Source organism: Mobula birostris, chromosome 4, assembly GCF_030028105.1.
Source record: "Mobula birostris isolate sMobBir1 chromosome 4, sMobBir1.hap1, whole genome shotgun sequence".
Classification (NCBI taxonomy): domain Eukaryota; kingdom Metazoa; phylum Chordata; class Chondrichthyes; order Myliobatiformes; family Myliobatidae; genus Mobula; species Mobula birostris.
Genome location: NC_092373.1, coordinates 136,759,004 through 136,777,221, shown reverse-complemented (window position 1 = coordinate 136,777,221; position 18,218 = coordinate 136,759,004). Strand labels below are relative to the sequence as shown.

General features: G+C 44.7%; 1 protein-coding gene across 4 annotated transcripts in view; it reads right to left on the bottom strand.

Annotated features, from left to right (window-relative positions):
- Positions 1-18,218, bottom strand: part of adad1 (adenosine deaminase domain containing 1 (testis-specific)) — a 72,955-nt gene that overhangs the window by 29,994 nt on the left and 24,743 nt on the right. For all 4 annotated transcript variants that reach the window (XM_072256109.1, XM_072256110.1, XM_072256111.1 and 1 more), the window contains exon 6: positions 1,293-1,418. In XM_072256109.1, the coding sequence (XP_072112210.1) occupies positions 1,293-1,418 (126 nt within the window). The remainder of the gene's footprint in view (positions 1-1,292; positions 1,419-18,218) is intronic.

The following is an 18,218-nucleotide window of genomic DNA, read 5'->3' as shown; positions in this document are numbered from 1 at the left end:
GGTGTGGCCTGGAAGGCATGCACCTTTGGGGTGCGGCCCTGTGGATAACCCAATTCCTTACCGATATAGCTGAATGAAGTGTTGTGGGAGATTGAAACATTGAAGCAGCAGGCAATGTGCACTGCTGTTGGAAGGCCCCTGTACTCGAACAATTTCTTCTCTTTAAGGTGAATGAGTCCTTGAGTCAGGGGGCTCGGAGAAGCAATATGGAAGATTGTAACATTAAAACAGTGAGCTGTTGGTCTCCCCTCTCGTTGTTGCAGGGGCGATAGCGCTCTCTTTCTCTCTCCCCCTCGCTAATGAGAGAGCTTGTTTGAGATGTCACAGTGTCAGGATGGACAGTAGTTATTGGTGGGCACTAGATCATTGTCTCTTTGGGGGCTCTGCTATTGCATGCATGGGGTGTGGTGGAGCAGTTGATGCTTTTGCTGCTGCTTGCACATGGGGGGGCTTTGGGATTCTAACGTTTTCTGTCATTCATTCTTTGGGGTTTTACCCCGTTTCATGGATGTTTGCAAAGAGTAATTTCAAGTTGTATACTGTATACATTCTTTGATATTAAATCCAATCATTTGAAAGTAAGAAATAGAGTTGTAGGAGTGGTGAGTACAACTATTTTATTAGTTTAACCCTTACAAGGTTACTTAATATTTTGCAGTTTCACAAAACTTTTGGTGAAAACTGAAATGCCAGCTTTGATCTACTTTCCATTTTTTTCAAATTATTACGTTGCTGGAGAATAGACATTTTCTAATAACTGCATTGTGAACAATCCAAGATTTAAGAAAATAAAAACATATGCCATTGCAGCAAATTTCCTTACTAGGATTCTATTCTCATGTTTTGCACTTCCCTCTGCAGTCAGACTGCACTTTCCTTATTAAGTCCATGATATTTTTAAGTAACATGAGAAACACATAATATCTATTTCCACCACCTCCTCCCTCCCACCTCACCACTGCCATGTAGTGAACAAATGTTATCCATGTCACTGGTTGAATGCTTATGATAATAATCAGCTGACAGTAGACTTTACCTCAGTTCTTACACATATGCAATAAAAAGATGCTAGAAATTTAAAAACTCAGTAAATGCTAGAAAACAGGTCAGACAGGATCCCTGGTAAGAGAAACAGTTAACATTGGAGATAAAAAATATTGATAGATGCTGCCTGACCTAGTGAGTTTTTTTAAAAAAAAAGCATTTTCTGTTAGTCATTCTTGCTTAGCTCTTAAAGGCATGATAACACGTCTGTGACTTACATATGTAAAATTCATTTGTGCTATACTCACATCTTTCAACAACAAAAGCAGCCAAAGAACTACTGCAATTCTGATATTCAGGCAGGTTAGCAGTCAGCTTGTCAAAAACTTCTCTGCAGGCTATGGAAACTGCTTTGTAATACAAATTTCTTCCCTCTACAAGAAGATATTGAAGGAAAAACATCTATATATCCAAGTATAAATGTATTAAATTGAAATAATTATAGCAAAATATGACCTCAGACCAAGAGTACCTCGATATTTAGAGCAGACGGAAAATGAAACAAATATTAAATGAATCATTGAAATCACAGAAAAGATAATTATTTTTTATTTACATTTTCCAAATCATTGTCAAGACTTAAGTTAATAATTAGTTTTCACTACCATAAACAAGTGGCAGAAATAAAACTAATTCAAAGGTGCCTGCACAGCTGGTCTTAAAATTGATGAGAAAAAATTTAAAATCTGTTCTGCAAAAGGGCTGAAAGAGAAATAAGATGACTATGGTTTATTTCACAAAAGAGCACTAAATTACTTAAGCAATTCCACGATAAACAAGGAGGAACTTTTATTCAAAGACAATGAAAATAAAAGATATTTTTAGTGAAAAGAATCACGTATACTAGCTGTTCAAGGAATATGGTAATAAAAGATAATGCTACCGGATACAGAGGCCTACAGATGCAAAAGTTTGGGCACCCCGGTCAAAATTTCTGTTACTGTGAATAGCTAAGTGAGTAAAAGATGACCTGATTTCCAAAAGGCATAAAGTTAAAGATGACACATTTCTTTAATATTTTAAGCAAGATTACTTTTTTTATTTCCAGCTTTTACAGTTTCAAAATAACAAAAAAGGGAAAAGGCCCAAAGCGAATGTAAGGGCACCCTGCATGGTCAGTACTTAGTAACACCCCCCCTTTGGCAAGTATCACAGATTGTAAACGCTCTCTGTAGCCAGCTAAGAGTCTTTCAATTCTTGTTTGGGGGATTTTCGCCCATTCTTCCTTGCAAAAAGCTTCTAGTTCTGTGAGATTCTTGGGCCGTCTTGCATGCACTGCTCTTTTGAGGTCTATCCACAGATTTTCGATGATGTTTAGGTCGGGGGACAATGAGGGCCATGGCAAAAGCTTCAGCTTGCGCCTCTTGAGGTAGTCCATTGTGGATTTTGAGGTGTGTTTAGGATCATTATCCTGTTGAGTAGAAGCTATCCTCTTTTCATCTTCAGCTTTTTTTACAGACAGGGTGATGTTTGCTTCCAGAATTTGCTGGCATTTAATTGAATTCATTCTTCCCTCTACCAGTGAAATGTTCCTCGTGCCACTGGCTGCAACACAAGCCCAAAGCATGATCGATCCACCCCCGTGCTTAACAGTTGGAGAGGTGTTCTTTTCATGAAATTCTGCACCCTTTTTTCTCCAAACTCCTTTGCTCATTGTGGCCAAAAAGTTCTCATTTTAACTTCATCAGTCCACAGGACTTGTTTCCAAAATGCATCAGGCTTGTTTAGATGTTCCTTTGCAAACTTCTGACGCTGAATTTTGTGGTGAGGACGTAGGAGTGGTTTCCTTCTGATCCCTCTTCCATGAAAGTCATATTTGTGCAGGTGTCGCTGCACAGTAGAACAGTGCACCACCACTCCAGAGTCTGCTAAGTCTTCCTGAAGGTCTTTTGCAGTAAAACGGGGGTTTTGATTTGCCTTTCTAGCAATCCTACGAGCAGTTCTCTCAGAAAGTTTTCTTGGTCTTCCAGACCTCAACTTGACCTCCACTGTTCCTGTTAACTGCCATTTCTTAATTACATTACGAACTGAGGAAACGATTACCTGAAAACGCTTTGCTATCTTCTTATAGCCTTCTCCTGCTTTGTGGGCATCATTTATTTTAATTTTCAGAGTGCTAGGCAGCTGCTTAGAGGAGCCCATGGCTGCTGATTGTTGGGACAAGGTTTGAGGAATATTTATAAAGGGTATTTATAAAGCTTTGAAATTTGCATCACCTGGCCTTTCCTAATGATGACTGTCAACAAGCCATAGCCCTAACAAGCTAATTAAGGTCTGAGACCTTGGTAAAAGTTATCCGAGAGCTCAAATCTCTTGGGGTGCCCAAACTTTTGCATGGTGCTCCTTTCCTTTTTTTCCCACTCTAAAATTGTACAAAACAAAAATAATACACTAATCTTGCTTAAAATGTTGAAAAGAATGTTCATCTTTAACTTTATGACTTTTGGAGATCAGTTCATCTTCTACTCACTTAACTATTCACAGTAACAGAAATTTTGAACAGGGGTGCCCAAACTTTTGCATGCCACTGTAGATTAATGACATAGACATGACCCCAACAAATGAAAATTTAAATTCAATTAAATATTTATGGGATAGAGATGGCATCCACAACAGTTACCGTGAAAGTAACAGACAATCAAAGCTCCATCATTCATTAGGTAAGGGAACCTAGAATTCTCCCTTAATCTGGTTCTAGATTCCCAGCAACGTGATTGACTCTGAGTTAAAAGATTAAAAGATCATCTTTATTTGTCACATGTACATCGAAACAGTGAAATGCATTGTTTGTATTGGGGACCAACACTGTCCAAGATGTGCCGAGGACAGCCTGCAACTGTTGCCATGCTCTGACACCAACATACTGTAGCATAACTACAAGTTACTAACTCTAACTTGTACATTTTTAGAATACGACGGGAAATCAGAGTACCCCACATGATCACAGAGAGAATAAACAAACTCCTTACAGACAGTGGCAAGAATTGAATCCCTGATCTTACAGCTGGTGCTATAAAGCGTTATACTAACAATTACAGATATACTAACAGCCAAAATCAATACCAATATCCTTATAACAATGCCCTTTTGTTTTTAAACAACTCCACACTGACAAAAGATCATATTATCTTTTCAACTCCCACTCAATTTTTATACGCCTCTTCCAGGTAACTCCTTAAATCTTCTTTACTCCAGGAGAAAAAACCTAGCTAATTTCTCCTTATAAGTGAAATATTTCAATTTGGAGCTATTCTCTGAAATGATCTAGTAAGCAAATCAAGTGCATCTAAATCATTACAAAAGGATACAATAATAGCAGCCGATTTCAACAGGATAAAGTGAACTTTGCAAAGTACTTCTTGCTAACTTCCCAGCTGTACCAAAATTAAGAATGCTGTCCCTTGGACTAGAAGAGCAAAATCTAACACAATTGTACTCACAAGATATAACTTGTGATATATCAGTTGAATCACCATAACTAGGGTGGCAGACCAGAGATACAGTCAGTTCAGAGAGTGCCTTTAATATCCCAAAGCATTAGATTAAATACGGGGTAAAAGTCCTCCTGCTCATCATTGACTACCCACCACCCCGACAAATAAATAGTTATTCCCAGAGCTGTGCAGCATAGCAATAGGTTCCATGGCCCAATGTTCATACTGACCATTGAACACATCCAGTTTACCAGTATTTGATCCATAGCTTTCTAAACCTCAGCTGAATGTTTAAGCTTTGTGAAAGCAGCTACCTCCACCACATCCTTGGGCATCATATTTCAGATTCCAGCAACTCTGAAAAGTTTCTTCTCAGAACCTCTCCAAACTGCCTAACTCTCAACTTATTAATGCTATATTGTTTTTAAACACCTCCACCCAGCCTGATAAACGATTCTTATTATCTATCCTTTCTATTCCCTCTCAATTTTATGTACCTCTATTAGGTTATTCCTCAGCTTCCTTAGCTCCAGGGAGAACAACACAGCCAATCTCTCCTTATAAATGAAATACTTCAATTCAGACAGCATCCTAGTACCTCTGTACCAACTCCAGCACAATCATATCCTTCCTGAACATGATCTCTTCTCTCTGATATTTCTGACTGAAGAATGCAAATAACTTGCATGCCTTTTTTAAAATCACTCTATATACTGGTGCAGCCATTTTCAGTGATCTATGAAACTCTCAAGATCCCTGTTCATCAGCATTTTCAAGGTTCCTAGCAAATACATTGTATCCTCAACCCTTATTTCATCTTCCAAAATGTATCACCTAGCACTAACCAAGGTTCAGTTCCATCTACAATTTCTCCTCTCACCTTTCAGCTGATTATGTTGTAGCCTATGCAGCCTTTCCTTGCAATGTACACCCCACATTACGAATCACACCTTCTGCATTAACATCCAAACCACTAATGACAAACATCAAAGGCCACAGCACCAACCTTTGTCACATACCATTGTTCAGAGACTTCCAATCAGAAAAGTAACTCTCCACCACCACTCTGCCCATCAATAATCCAAACTTAAATCAATTTTGTCAGTTTATCTCATAAATTCAGTCATTTAGTAATACAGGATTTCCCAACAAAATGACTACCCTAACCAAACCCTATCTTTTCAAGTACAAATAAATCCCATCCCTTAATATTTCTTCAAATAATTCCCACCCTAGATTCAAGATTGATTGTCCTGAAGTTACCAGGCTTATCCCTGCTGTATTTGCTACTCTCTAGACATATACTTCATCTGTACCTAGGAAAGATGTAAAAATCTATCAGTGTTCCAGCCATCTTTTCTCTTGCCTATAGCAGCATACTGGGATACATCTCCTCACACTCCAGTGATTTATCCAATTTTATGGGCCCCAAGAACACCTAACATCTCCTCCTCCTTATGGTGCATGTCTAGAGTATCACCCTCCCTTTCCCTGAATTCCTCATCTATGTACCACATCTATGTTGGGTTGTTCTCCCTGGAAATACGGAAGCTGAGGAGTAACCTGATAGATACACAAGATGAAGAGAAGTTTCTTTAGAAACATAGAAAACCTACAGCGCAATACAGGCCCTTCGGCCCACAAATCTGTGCTGAAAATGTCCTTACCTTAGAGATTACTTAGGGTTACCCATAGCCCTCTATTTTTCTGAGCTCCATGTACCTATCCAGGAGACTCTTAAAAGACTCTATTGTATCCGCCTTCACCTCCATCGCCAGCAGCCCATTCCACGCACTCACCACTCTCTGCATAAAAAACTTGCCCCTGACATCTCCTCTGTATCTACATCCAAGAACCTTAAAACTGTGTCCTCTCATACTAGCCATTTCAGCCCTGGGAAAAAGCCTCTATCAACACGATCAATGCCTCTCATCATCTTCTACACCTCTATCAGGTCACCCCTCATCCTCCGTCGCTCCAAAGAAAAAATGCCGAGTTCACTCAATTTATTCTAACAAGGCATGCTCCTAATCCAGGCAACATCTTTGTAAATCTCCTCTGTACCCTTTCTATGGTTTCCACATCCTTCCTGTAGTGAGGCGACCAAAACTAAGCACAGTACTCCAAGTGGAGTCTGACCAGGGTCCTGTAGAGCTGCAACATTACCTCTCGGCTCCTAAACGCAATCCACAATTGATAAAGGCCAAAGCACTGTATGCTTTCTTAACCACAGAGTCAACCTGCGCAGCAGCTTTGAGGGTCCTAAGGACTCGGATCCCAAGATCCCTCTGATCCTCCACACTGCCAAGAGTCTTAACATTAATACTATATTCTGCCATCACAATTGACCTACCAAACTGAACCACCTCACACTTATCTGGGTTGAACTCTATCTGTCACTTCTCAGCCCAGTTTTGCATCCTATCAATGTCCCACTGTAACCTCTGACAGCCCTCCACACTATCCACAACATCCTCAACCTTTGTGTCATTAGCAAATTTACTAACCCATCCCTCCACTTCCTCATGCAGGTCATTTATAAAAATCACAAAGAGTAAGAGTCCCAGAACAGATCCCTGAGGCACACCACTGGTCACTGACCTCTAGGCAGAATATGACCCATCTACAAACACTCTTTGCCTTCTGTGGGCAAGCCAGTTCTGGATCCACAAAGCAATGTCTCCTTGGATCTCATGCCTCCTTACTTTCTCAATAAGCCTTGCATGGGGTACCTTGTCAAATGCCTTGCTGAAATCCATATACGCTACATCTACCGCTCTACCTTCATCAATGTGTTTAGTCATATACTCAAAACATTCAAATGACATATGAAGAAAGAGTGAGGAGGTCCTGAAGAGTGAGTATAGAAAGCTTGGTAGAAAGTTAAAAAGCAGGACCTCGAGGGTGGTAATCTCAGGATTGCTACCTGTGTCACGTGCCAGTGAAGGTAAGAACAAGATGCTCTAGCGGATGAACACGTGGCTGAGGAACTGGTGTAGGGGGCAGGGTTTCAGATTTCAGGATCATTGGGACCTCTTCTGGGGCAGTCGGGACCTGTACAAGAGAGACAGGTTACACCTGAACTACAAGGGGACCAATATCCTTGCAGGGAGGTTTGCTGGTGCTTTTGGGGAGGGTTTAAACTAGGTTTGCAGGGGGATGGGAACCAGAGTGCCAGAGCAGATAGTGAAGCGGGGTGAAAATAAATTATGTTAAAAGTTCATGCAAAGTCACAAATAGAAGGGTTGTGTGTGGTGGTAATAATCTTCTTCTAAGGTGTGTCTATTTCAGTGCAAGGAGTATTGTGGGGAAGGCTGATGAGCTGAGGGTGTGGATTGACACATGGAATTATGACATTATAGCGATTAGCAAAACTTGGCTGCAGGAGGGGCAGGACTGGCAGCTTAATATTCCAGGGTTCCGATGTTTCAGAGGTGATAGAGACAGAGGAATGAAGGGTGGGGAGGTGGCATTGCTAGTCAGGGAAAATTTTACAGCAGTGCTCAGGCAGGACAGATTAGAGGGCTTGTCTACCGAGGCCATATGGGTGGAGCTGAGAAATAGGAAAGGTATGACCACATTAATGGGGTTGTATTATAGACCACCCAATAGTCAGCGAGAATTGAAGGAGAAAATCTGCAGAGAGATAGCAGACAATTGCAGGAAACATAAAAGTTGTGATAGTAGGGGATTTTAATTTTCCACATATTGATTGGGACTTCCATACTGTTAAAAGTCTAGACGGGTTAGAGTTTGTAAAATGTGTTCAGGAAAGTTTTCTAAATCAATATACAGAGGAACCAACTAGAGAGGATGCAATATTAGATCTCCTATTAGGAAACGAGTTAGAACAAGTGATGGAAGTGTGTATAGGGGAACACTTTGGTTCCAGTGATCATAACACCATTAGTTTCAACTTGATCATGGATAAAGATAGATCTGGTCCTTGGGTTAAGGTTCTAAACTGGAAAAATGCCAAATTTGAAGAAATGAGAAAGGATCTAAAAAGCGTGGATTGGGACAGGTTGGTCTCTGGCAAGGATGTGATTGGTAAGTGGGAGGCCTTCAAAGGAGAAATTTTGAGAGCGCAGAGTTTGCATGTTCCTGTCAGGATTAAAGGCAAAGTGAATAAGGAACCTTGGTTTTCAAGGAATATTGGAACTCTGATAAAGAAAGAGAGAGAGATGTATGACATGTACAGGAAACAGGCAGCAAATAAGGTGCTTGAGGAGTACAAAAAGTGCAAAAAATTACTTAAGAAAGAAATCAGGAGGGCTAAAAGACATGAGGTTGCTTTGGCAGTCAATGTGAAGGATAATCCAAAGAGCTTCTACAGGTTTATTAAGAGCAAAAGGACAGTAAGGGATAAAATCGGTCCTCTTGAAGATCAGAGTGGTTGGCTACGTATGGAACCAAAAGAAATGGGGAGATCTTAAATGGGTTTTTTGCATCTGTATTTACTAAGGAAATGGGCATGGAGTCAATAGAAATAAGGCAAACAAGTAGTGAGGTCATGGATCCTATACAGATTGAGGAGGAGGAGGTGCTTGCTATCTTGAGGTAAATCAGAGTAGATAAATCCCCAGGACCTGACAGGGTATTCCCTTGGACCTTGAAGGAGACTAGTGTTGAAATTGCAGGGGCCCTGGTAGATATATTTAAAATGTCGGTATCTATGGGTGAGGTGCTGGAGGATTGGAGAGTGGCTCACGTTGTTCCGTTATTTATAAAAGGCTGTAAAAGTAATCTGGGAAATTATAGGCCGTAAGTTTGACGTTGGAAGTAGGTAAATTATTGGATGCAGTACTGAGAGATAGGATCTACAAGTATTTGGATAGACAGGGACTTTAGGGAGAATCAACATGGCTTTGTGCATGGTAGGTCATGTTTAACCAATCTATTACAGTTTTTCCAAAGAGGTTACCAGGAAAGTGGATGAAGGGAAAGCAGTGGATGTTGTCTACATGGACTTTAGTAAGGCCTTTGACAAGGTCCCGCATGGGAGGTTAGTTAGGAAGATTCAGTCGCTAGAGATATATATATATATATATATATATTTATAAATACATACATGGGGGGGGGGGAGAGAGAGAGAGAGAGAGAGACAGAGACAGAGACACACACAGATAGATAGTAAATTGGATTAGACATTGGCTCAATGGAAGAAGCCAGAGAGTGGTAGTGGAGGCTTGCTTCTCTGAGTGGAGGCCTGTGACTAGTGGTGTGCCACAGGGATCAGTGCTGGGTCCATTGTTATTTGTCATCTATATCAATGATCTGGATGATAATGTGGTAAACTGGATCTGCAAATTTGCTGATGATACAAAGATTAGAGGTGTAGTGGACAGTGAGGAAAGTTTTCAAAGCTTGCAGAGGGATTTGGACTAGCTGGGAAAATGGGCTGAAAAATGGCAGATGGAGTTTAATTAGACAAGTGTGAGATATTGCACGTTGGAAGGACAAACCAAGGTAGAACATACAGGATTAATGGTAAGGCACTGAGGAGTGCAGTAGAACAGAGGGATCTGAGAATACAGATACAAAATTCCCTAAAAGTGGCGTCACAAGTAGATAGGGTCACAAAGAGAGCTTTTGGTACATTGGCCTTTATAAATCAAAGTAGAGTATAAGAGTTGGAATATTATGGTGAGGTTGTATAAGGCATTGGTGAGGCCGAATTTGGAGTACTGTGTGCAGTTTTGGTCACCAAACTACAGGAAGGATATTAATAGGTTTGAAAGAGTGCAAAGAAGGTTTACAAGGATGTTGCCAGGACTTGAGAAACTGAGTTACAGAGAAGGGTTGAATAGGTTAGGACTTTATTCCCTGGAGCGTAGAAGAATGAGGGGAGATTTGATAGAGGTATATAAAATTATGATGGGTATAGATAGAGTGAATGCAAGCAGGCCTTTTCCACTGAGGCTAGGGGAGAAAAAAAACCAGAGGACATGGGTTAAGGGTTGATGCACTATCAATTACTCCAAAAGACTGGAAGTAGAGTAAATACTGAAAGGCTCTTATTAACAGTAAAATGGATCCACATCCATGCTGTATGTCTGTCCTGGACTGTGGAAGGAGCAGTAACACAATCACCTTTATTCAGAGGTCTGTGGGAGGAGCCACTGGAGCAGTCAGCAGAGGGGCATGTCCAGACAGGTAACCCAGTTACAACATATATACATGGTTTACCACATTCATCCCTCCTTTTTAAAAAAAGTCCCGCGGGGTGAAGTGACTGACAATATTTACAAGAAGTATATTTACAGGTTAAGTCTATCAGGCGGTCGAGTCCGTCGCTGTGATCTACATAGCACCGGTGGTGATTGCACCGGCGACGGTGGTTGTGCTGGCTCTGGCCTGACTTGAGGTGCCAGCACGTTAGGCAGTGGTAATTCCTCGTTCGTGTGCATCGCACCTCATATGGGAGTGTCGTATGGTGTCTGTGTGGGGCTTGGAGTGTGCAGTGTCTTTAGGGTTTATATATCAGTGAGTACGGGGTTAATAGTCACCATGGAGTGTTCAGGGTAGGGGCCTGGTGCTCCTGCGGGTGCCAGGCCACAGATGGAGACCGTGTCCTCCCGCCCATCAGATGAAACCACGTAGGCATACTGGGGGTTCGCATGAAGTAAGTGAACCCTCTCGACCATCGGGGAGTATTTATTACTCCTCGCATGTTTCTGGAGCAGCATTGGCCCCAGGGACATCAGCCAAGTTGGTCGGGTGGTCCCGGTGGTCGATTTCCTGGGAAATGAAAAGAGCCGCTCATGAGGGGTGGCATTGGTGGACGTGCGTAACAGGGAGGAGATGGAGTGGAGTGCCTCGGGAAGGACCTCCTGCCAGCAGGAGACCGGCAGTCCCTTTGACCTGAGGGCTAAGAGTGTGGCCTTCCACACCGTGTCATTCTCCTTCTCCACCTGTCCATTCCCCTGGGGATTATAGTTCGTGGTCCTACTAGTTGCAATACCCCTAGCCAGCAGGTATTGGCACAGCTCGTCACTCATAAACAAGGACCCTCTGTCACTGTGGAAATAGCATGGGTATCCGAACAGAGTGAAGAGCTTGCGCAGGGCTTTTATGGCTGACCTGGTAGTGGTATCGGGGCATGGGATGGCGAAGGAGAACCGCGAGTACTCGTCAATTATGTTAAGGAAGTACATATTGCAGTCGGTGGAGGGAAGGGGGCCCTTAAAGTCGACACTCAGTCGCTCAAAGGGGCAGGTGGTCTTGATTAGTTGTGGCTTTTCGGGTCGGTAGAAGTGCGGTTTGCACTCTGCGCAGACTTGGCAGTCCCTGGTCATCGTCCTGATCTTCTCAGGGGAGTAAGGCAGGTTCCGGGCTTTCACGAAGTGGAAAAGCTGGGTGACCCCCGGGTGGCAAAGATCTGCATGTAGGGCATATAGCCGGTCGATATGCGCGCTGGCGCACGTTCCCCAGGATAGGACATCCTTATTGAGCTTCCCAGGCCTGTACATGATGTCATAGTTGTAGGTGGAGAGTTCTATTCTCCACCTCAGAATTTTATCATTTTTGATTTTGCCCCACTGTTGGTTGCTAAACAGGAATGCGACTGAGCGCTGGTCAATCAGCAGGGTAAACTTTTTGCCAGCGAGATAGTGCCTCCAGTGGCTAATAGCTTCCACTATGGCCTGGGCCTCTTTCTCCACCGCAGAGTGCCAAATTTCAGGGCCTTGAAGGGTACGAGAGAAGAACACCACTGGTCTTCCAGCCTGGTTGAGGGTAGCAGCCAGCTCAAAGTCGGAGGCGTCACTCTCTACTTGGAAGGGAATGGCCTCGTCCAACACATGCATTGCTGCTTTGGCAATGTCCCCTTTAATGCAGCTGAAGCCTGCGCGGGCCTCGGTTGAGAGGGGAAATGTGGTGGACTTGACCAGGGGGCGGGCCTTGTCTGCGTAGTTAGGGGCCCATTGGGCGTAATATGAAAAGAAGCCCAAGCACCTTTTGAGGGCTCTGAGGGTTTTGGGAAGAGGGAGTTCCAACAGGGGCTGCAAATGGTCGGGGTCAGGGCCAATGACTCTGTTCTCCACAACACACCCAAGGATAGCAAGTCAGGTGGTTCTGAACACACACTTGTCCTTGTTATAGGAGAGACTGAAAGCTTTGGCCGCTTGGAGAAATTTTCGGAGGTTGTTGTGATCTTGCCGGTCGTGACCGCAGATGGTGATGTTATCCAGATATGGGAACATAGCCTTCAGTTGGCACTGGTCCACCATCCGGTCCATTTCTCTTTGGAAGACAGATACATCATTCGTGACGCCGAAGGGGACGAGCAGGAAGTGATAAAGCCTGCCCTCCCGGCAGATGGGGAGCTGATGGTAAGCGGATTTTAGGTCTATGGTCGAGTACATCTTGTACTGTCCTATCTGATTGACCATATCCGTGATGTGGGGTAGAGGGTACGCGTCGAGCTGCATGAACTTATTGATGGTCTGGCTATAGTCCACGACCATCCTATTTTTCTCTCCATTCCGAACAACGACCACCTGGGCCCTCCAAGGACTTGTGCTTGCCTCAATGATCCCTTCCCTAAGCAGCCGCTGCACCTCCAACTTAATGAAGTCTCTGTACCCCGCGCTGTACTTCCTGCTTTTAGTTGCCACAGGTTTACAGTCGGGGGTCAGGTTAGAGAACAGCGGTGGGGGAGGAATCTTGAGGGTGGAGAGGCTGCAAGTGGTGTCCGTAGTGCGGGCTGTTGGCATGGTGTTGGGTGGGATGTGCAGATTGGTGTGTGTGGGTGGTCAGTAGCGGGGTGTGTGACATATTCCTACAAAACTGAGGATTTCCGACAGTGATTGGTGGGAGGGGCCCATCATACTCCATTGTCATGCTTTTCAGGTGGCTCTGGAAGTCGAGCCCCAATAGCACAGGGGCACACAGTTGAGGCATGACGAGTAGTGTGAAGTCTCGATATTCTGTGCCCTGCACCACTAGCGTCACTACACTAACCCCCCCCCCCCCCACCGGATGTCTGTTGTATGCGACCCAGAAGCCATGGCGACCCTCTGGCTTACCGGCCGTGTCACGAGCCCGCAACGCTGCTCCGTGTCCGGGTGGATAAAACTCTCCGTGCTGCCCGTGTCAAACAGGCAGCTTGTCCTGCGCCCCTCCACCAGGATGTCCATCATTGACCTTGCGAGCTGGTGGGAAGCACTTTGGTCAAGGGTCACTGATACCAGAATTGAGTCGGTGTCTTGGTCCAGCGTGGTGGGGTGCCTGGTGAGCACCTGTGGGTCGTAGGTGGTGCGAGGTGGCACTGACCAAGATGGCCACCCCGTCTCGCACATGGTGGCGACGGCTAAGATGGCGACACCCATGCCTCGCACGCAGCGCTGCTCGATCCTGTTCGCGGTTTGGACTTACAGGCCTTGGCAAAGTGGCCCTTCTTTCCGCAGCTGGAGCAGGTAGCTTCTCGGGCCGGGCAGCGCTTCCGGGGGTGCTTCTCGAGTCCGCAGAAGTAGTGCTTCGCGAACTCGTGACTGGCAGCATCCGTGGTCGATTCGCCAGCAGGTTGCGGGGTCTGTGGCATCCACGAGGTCGTCAGGAGATCGCGTGCCTGGACAGCGTCAGAGTTGTGCAGAGCGGCCTCCAGCGTGTCCGCCAGCTCAACTGCCGAACGTAAAGTAAGAATGGCATGTCCAGCAGCCGCTGGCGCACATACACTGACTTGGTCCCCGTGACCAAGGCATCTCTTACTAGGAGCTCCACATGATGTTCGGCCGTCAGCCCCCGGCAATCACAGGCCTGCACGAGTGTCTGTAGGGCCAGGACGAACTCAGTACTCTACTCTCCAGGTTGCTGCTGCCGCATCGCTAAGCGATGTCGCGCATAGACAGTGTTTATTGGCTGCAGGTATTGTCTTCTGAGGGCGCTCATCGCGCCATCATAGCTCAGCTGGTCTCTAATCATCAAGTAGACCCATGGACTGACCCTGGAGAGAAGAACTCTGTGCTTCACGGCGGACTCGGTCACTTCAATTTCCTCCAGATATGATTCAAAGCAGGCTAGCCAGAGTTCGAAAGCGTTTCCGGCTTCAGGTGTTTGCGGGTCAAGGTCTAACTTGTTGGGTCTCGGGACGTGTTCCATGCTTTAAAATTACTGTTAATAAAATTGGTGCACTATCAATTACTCCAAAAGACTGGAAGTGGAGTAAATACTGTAAGGTTTTTATTAATAGCAAAATGGATCCATGTCCATGCTGTATGTCTGTCCTGGACTGTGGGAGCAGCAGTAACACAATCGCCTTTATTCAGGGGTCTGTGGGAGGAGCCACAGGAGCAGTCAGCAGAGGGGCGTGTCCAGGCATGTCCAGACAGGTAACCCGGTTACAACCTATATACATGGTTTACCACAAGGGTGAAGGGGGAGAAGTTTAAAGGGAACATTAGGTGGGGCTTCTTCACACAGAGAGTGGTGGGAGTGTGGAATGAGCTGCCAGATGAAGTGGTAAATGCGGGCTCACTTTTAAGAAAAAACTGAGAGGTGTATGGAAGGATATGGTCCAGGTGCAGGTCAGTGGGACTAGAAAGAAAAATGGTTCGGCACAGCCAAGAAGGGCCAAAAGGCCTATTTCTGTGCTGTAATGTTCTATGGCTCATAAGGCACAACCGGCCTTTGACAAAGCCATGCTGACTATTCCTAATCATATTATGCCTCTCCATATATTCATAAATCCTGCCTCTCAGGATCTTCTCCATCAACTTACCAACTACTGAAGGAAGACTCACTGGTCTATAATTTCCTGGGCTATTTCTATTCCCTTTCTTGAATAATGGAACAACATCCACAACCCTCCAATCTTCCAGAACCTCTCCTATCCCCATTAATGATGCAAATATCATTGCCAGAGGTTCAACAATCTCCTCCCTCACCTCCCACAGTAGCCTGGGGTATATCTCGTCCAGTCCCGGTGACTTATCCAACTTGATGCTTTCCAAAAGCTCCAGCATATCCTCTTCCTTAATATCTACATGCTCAAGCTGTTCAGTCCGCTGTAAGTCATCCCTACAATCGCCAAGATCTTTTTCCGTGGTGAACAGTGAAGCCAATTACTCATTAAGTACCTCTGCCATCTCATCCAGTTCCATACACACTTTTCCAATGTCACTCTTGATTGGTCCTATTCTCTCATATCTTATCCTCTTGCTCTTGTCATACTTGTAGAATGCCTTGGGATTTTCCTTAATCCTGTCCGCCAAGGCATTCTCATGGCCCTTCTGGCTCTCCTAATTTCTTTTTTAAGCTCCTTCCTACTAGCCTTATAATCTTCTAGATCTCTAACATTACCTAGTTTTTTTGAACCTCCCATACGCTCTGCTTTTCTTCTTGACTAGATTTACAACAGCCTTTGTATGCCACGGTTCCTGTACCCTATCACCCTCTTCCCTGTCTCATTGGAACGTACCTATGCAGAACTCCTTGCAAATATCCCCTGAACATTTGCCATATTTCTTCCGTACATTTCCCTGAGAACATCTGTTCCCAATTTATGCTTCCAAGTTCCTGCCTGATAGCCTCATATTTCCCCTGACTGCAATTAAAAGCTCTCCTAACTCGTCTGTTCCTATCCCTCTTGCTGTGGTAAAGGAGATAGAATTGTGATCACCATCTCCAAAATGCTCTCCTACTGAGAGATCTTAGACACTTGACCAGGTTCATTTCCCAATACCAGATCGAGTACAGCTTCTCCTATTGTAGGCTTATCTACATATTGTGTCAAGAAACTTTCCTGAACACACCTAACAAACTCCACCCCATCTAAATCCCTTGATCTAGGGACATGCCAATCGATATTTGGGAAATTAAAATCTCCCACCACGACAATCCTGTTATTATTACATCTTTCCAGAATCTGTCTTCTTATCTGCTCTGATGTCCCTGTTACTATTGGGTGGTCTATAAAAAACACCCAGTAGAGTTACAGACCCCTTCCTGTTCCTAACTTCCACCCACAGAGACTCCATAGACAATCCCTCCATGTCTTCCTTCTTTTCTGCAGCCGTGACACTATCTCTGATCACCTCTTTTGACTCCCTCCCTGTCCTTTCTGAGACATCTAACGCCTGGCACTTGAAGTAGCCATTCTTGCCCGAGCCATCCAAATCTCTGTAATGGTCACATCATAGCTCCAAGTACTGATCCACGCTCTAAGCTCATCTACTTTATACATAATACTCCTTGCATTAAAATAGACACATCTCAAACCACTGGTCCGAGTGTGTCCCTTCTCTATCACCTGCCTATTCTCCCTCTTGCACTGTCTCCAAGCTTTCTCTATTTGTGAGCCAACCATCTCTTCCTCTGTCTCTTCAGTTTGGTTTCCACCCCCCAGCAATGCTAGTTTAAACTCTCTCAATAGCCTTAGCAAATCTCCTCGCCAGGATACTGGTCCCCCTGGGATTCAAGTGCAACCCATGTTTTTTGTACAGGTCACTCCTGCCCCAAAAGAGATCCCAATGATCCAGAAATCTGAATCCCCGCCCTCTGCACCAATCCCTCAGCCGCGCATTTATCCTCCACCTCACTCTATTCCTATATTCACTGCCATGTGGCACAAGCAGTAATCCCAAGATTACTACCTTTGTAGTCCTGCTTCTCAACTTCCTTCCTAACTCCCTGCAGTCTGCTTTCAGGACCTCCTCCCTTTTCCTGCCTATGTCATTGGTACCAATATGTACCACGACCTCTGGCTGTTCTCCTTCTCACTTCAGGATATCATGGATGCGATCAGAAACATCCCCGGCCCTGGCACCTGGGAGGACTACCATCCGTGCTTCTTTTCTGCATCCAGAGAATCACCTGTCTGACCGCCTAACTATAAAGTCCCCTATCACTGCTTCCTTCGTCTTCCTTTCCCTACCCTTCTAAGCCACAGGGACAGACTCTGTGCCAGAGGCACGGCCACTGTTGTTTCCTCCAGGTAGGCCATCCCCCCAACAGTACTCAAGTAGGAGTACTTATTGCCAAGGAGTATAGCCACAGGGATGCTCTCTAGCAACTGACTCCTGTCCTTCCCTCTCCTGACTGTTACCCACTTATCATCTGTTTCCTGAGCCCCAGTGTGACTTTAGCCAGAGAGTGTCAAATCTGTGGAATTCATTGCCACAGACACCTCTGCAGGCCAGTTCGTTGAGTATATTTAAGGTGGATATTGACAGCTTCTTGATGAATTAGGGTGTCAAGGGTTTAGAAGGAGAAGGCAGGAGAATGGGATTGGGAGGGATAATAAAATCAGCCATTATGGAATGGCAGAGAAAATTCAATGGGCCAAATGGCCTAATTCTGCTCCGAAGTCTTATGTCTTACAAATGGATGTTGAAGACCAGTGATACACATGGTCAATGGCTGAAGTTGACTTGCTCCACGAACACGGGCTGGTGACCCTCCAGGCCAGCGAGTCCCAGGACTAGAGATCTGTGTGTGAAGGATGCACAAGGGCTAGTCACCCTCAAATTCAGCAAGACCTGGGGTCGATAGCAAAGATGGGAAGGTCAAAGGCTAAATTTGACAAGTCCAGAAGTTGAGACTGACTCCACGAGTTGGATGCCAAATGATGTATCCAGAAGTTGAACTCCTGATGTCTGTGAGCTCATAACCAGCGACTGGAAGTTGTAAGACTGGAGGAAGCCTGACTTGGTGTTGGAGGTTTGTCTGTGTGTTTGAGTAGGTGGATGGGAAGCAGGAAAGGGCTTGTTTTGTTGACGGTTGTGCTGTTCTGATGAATAC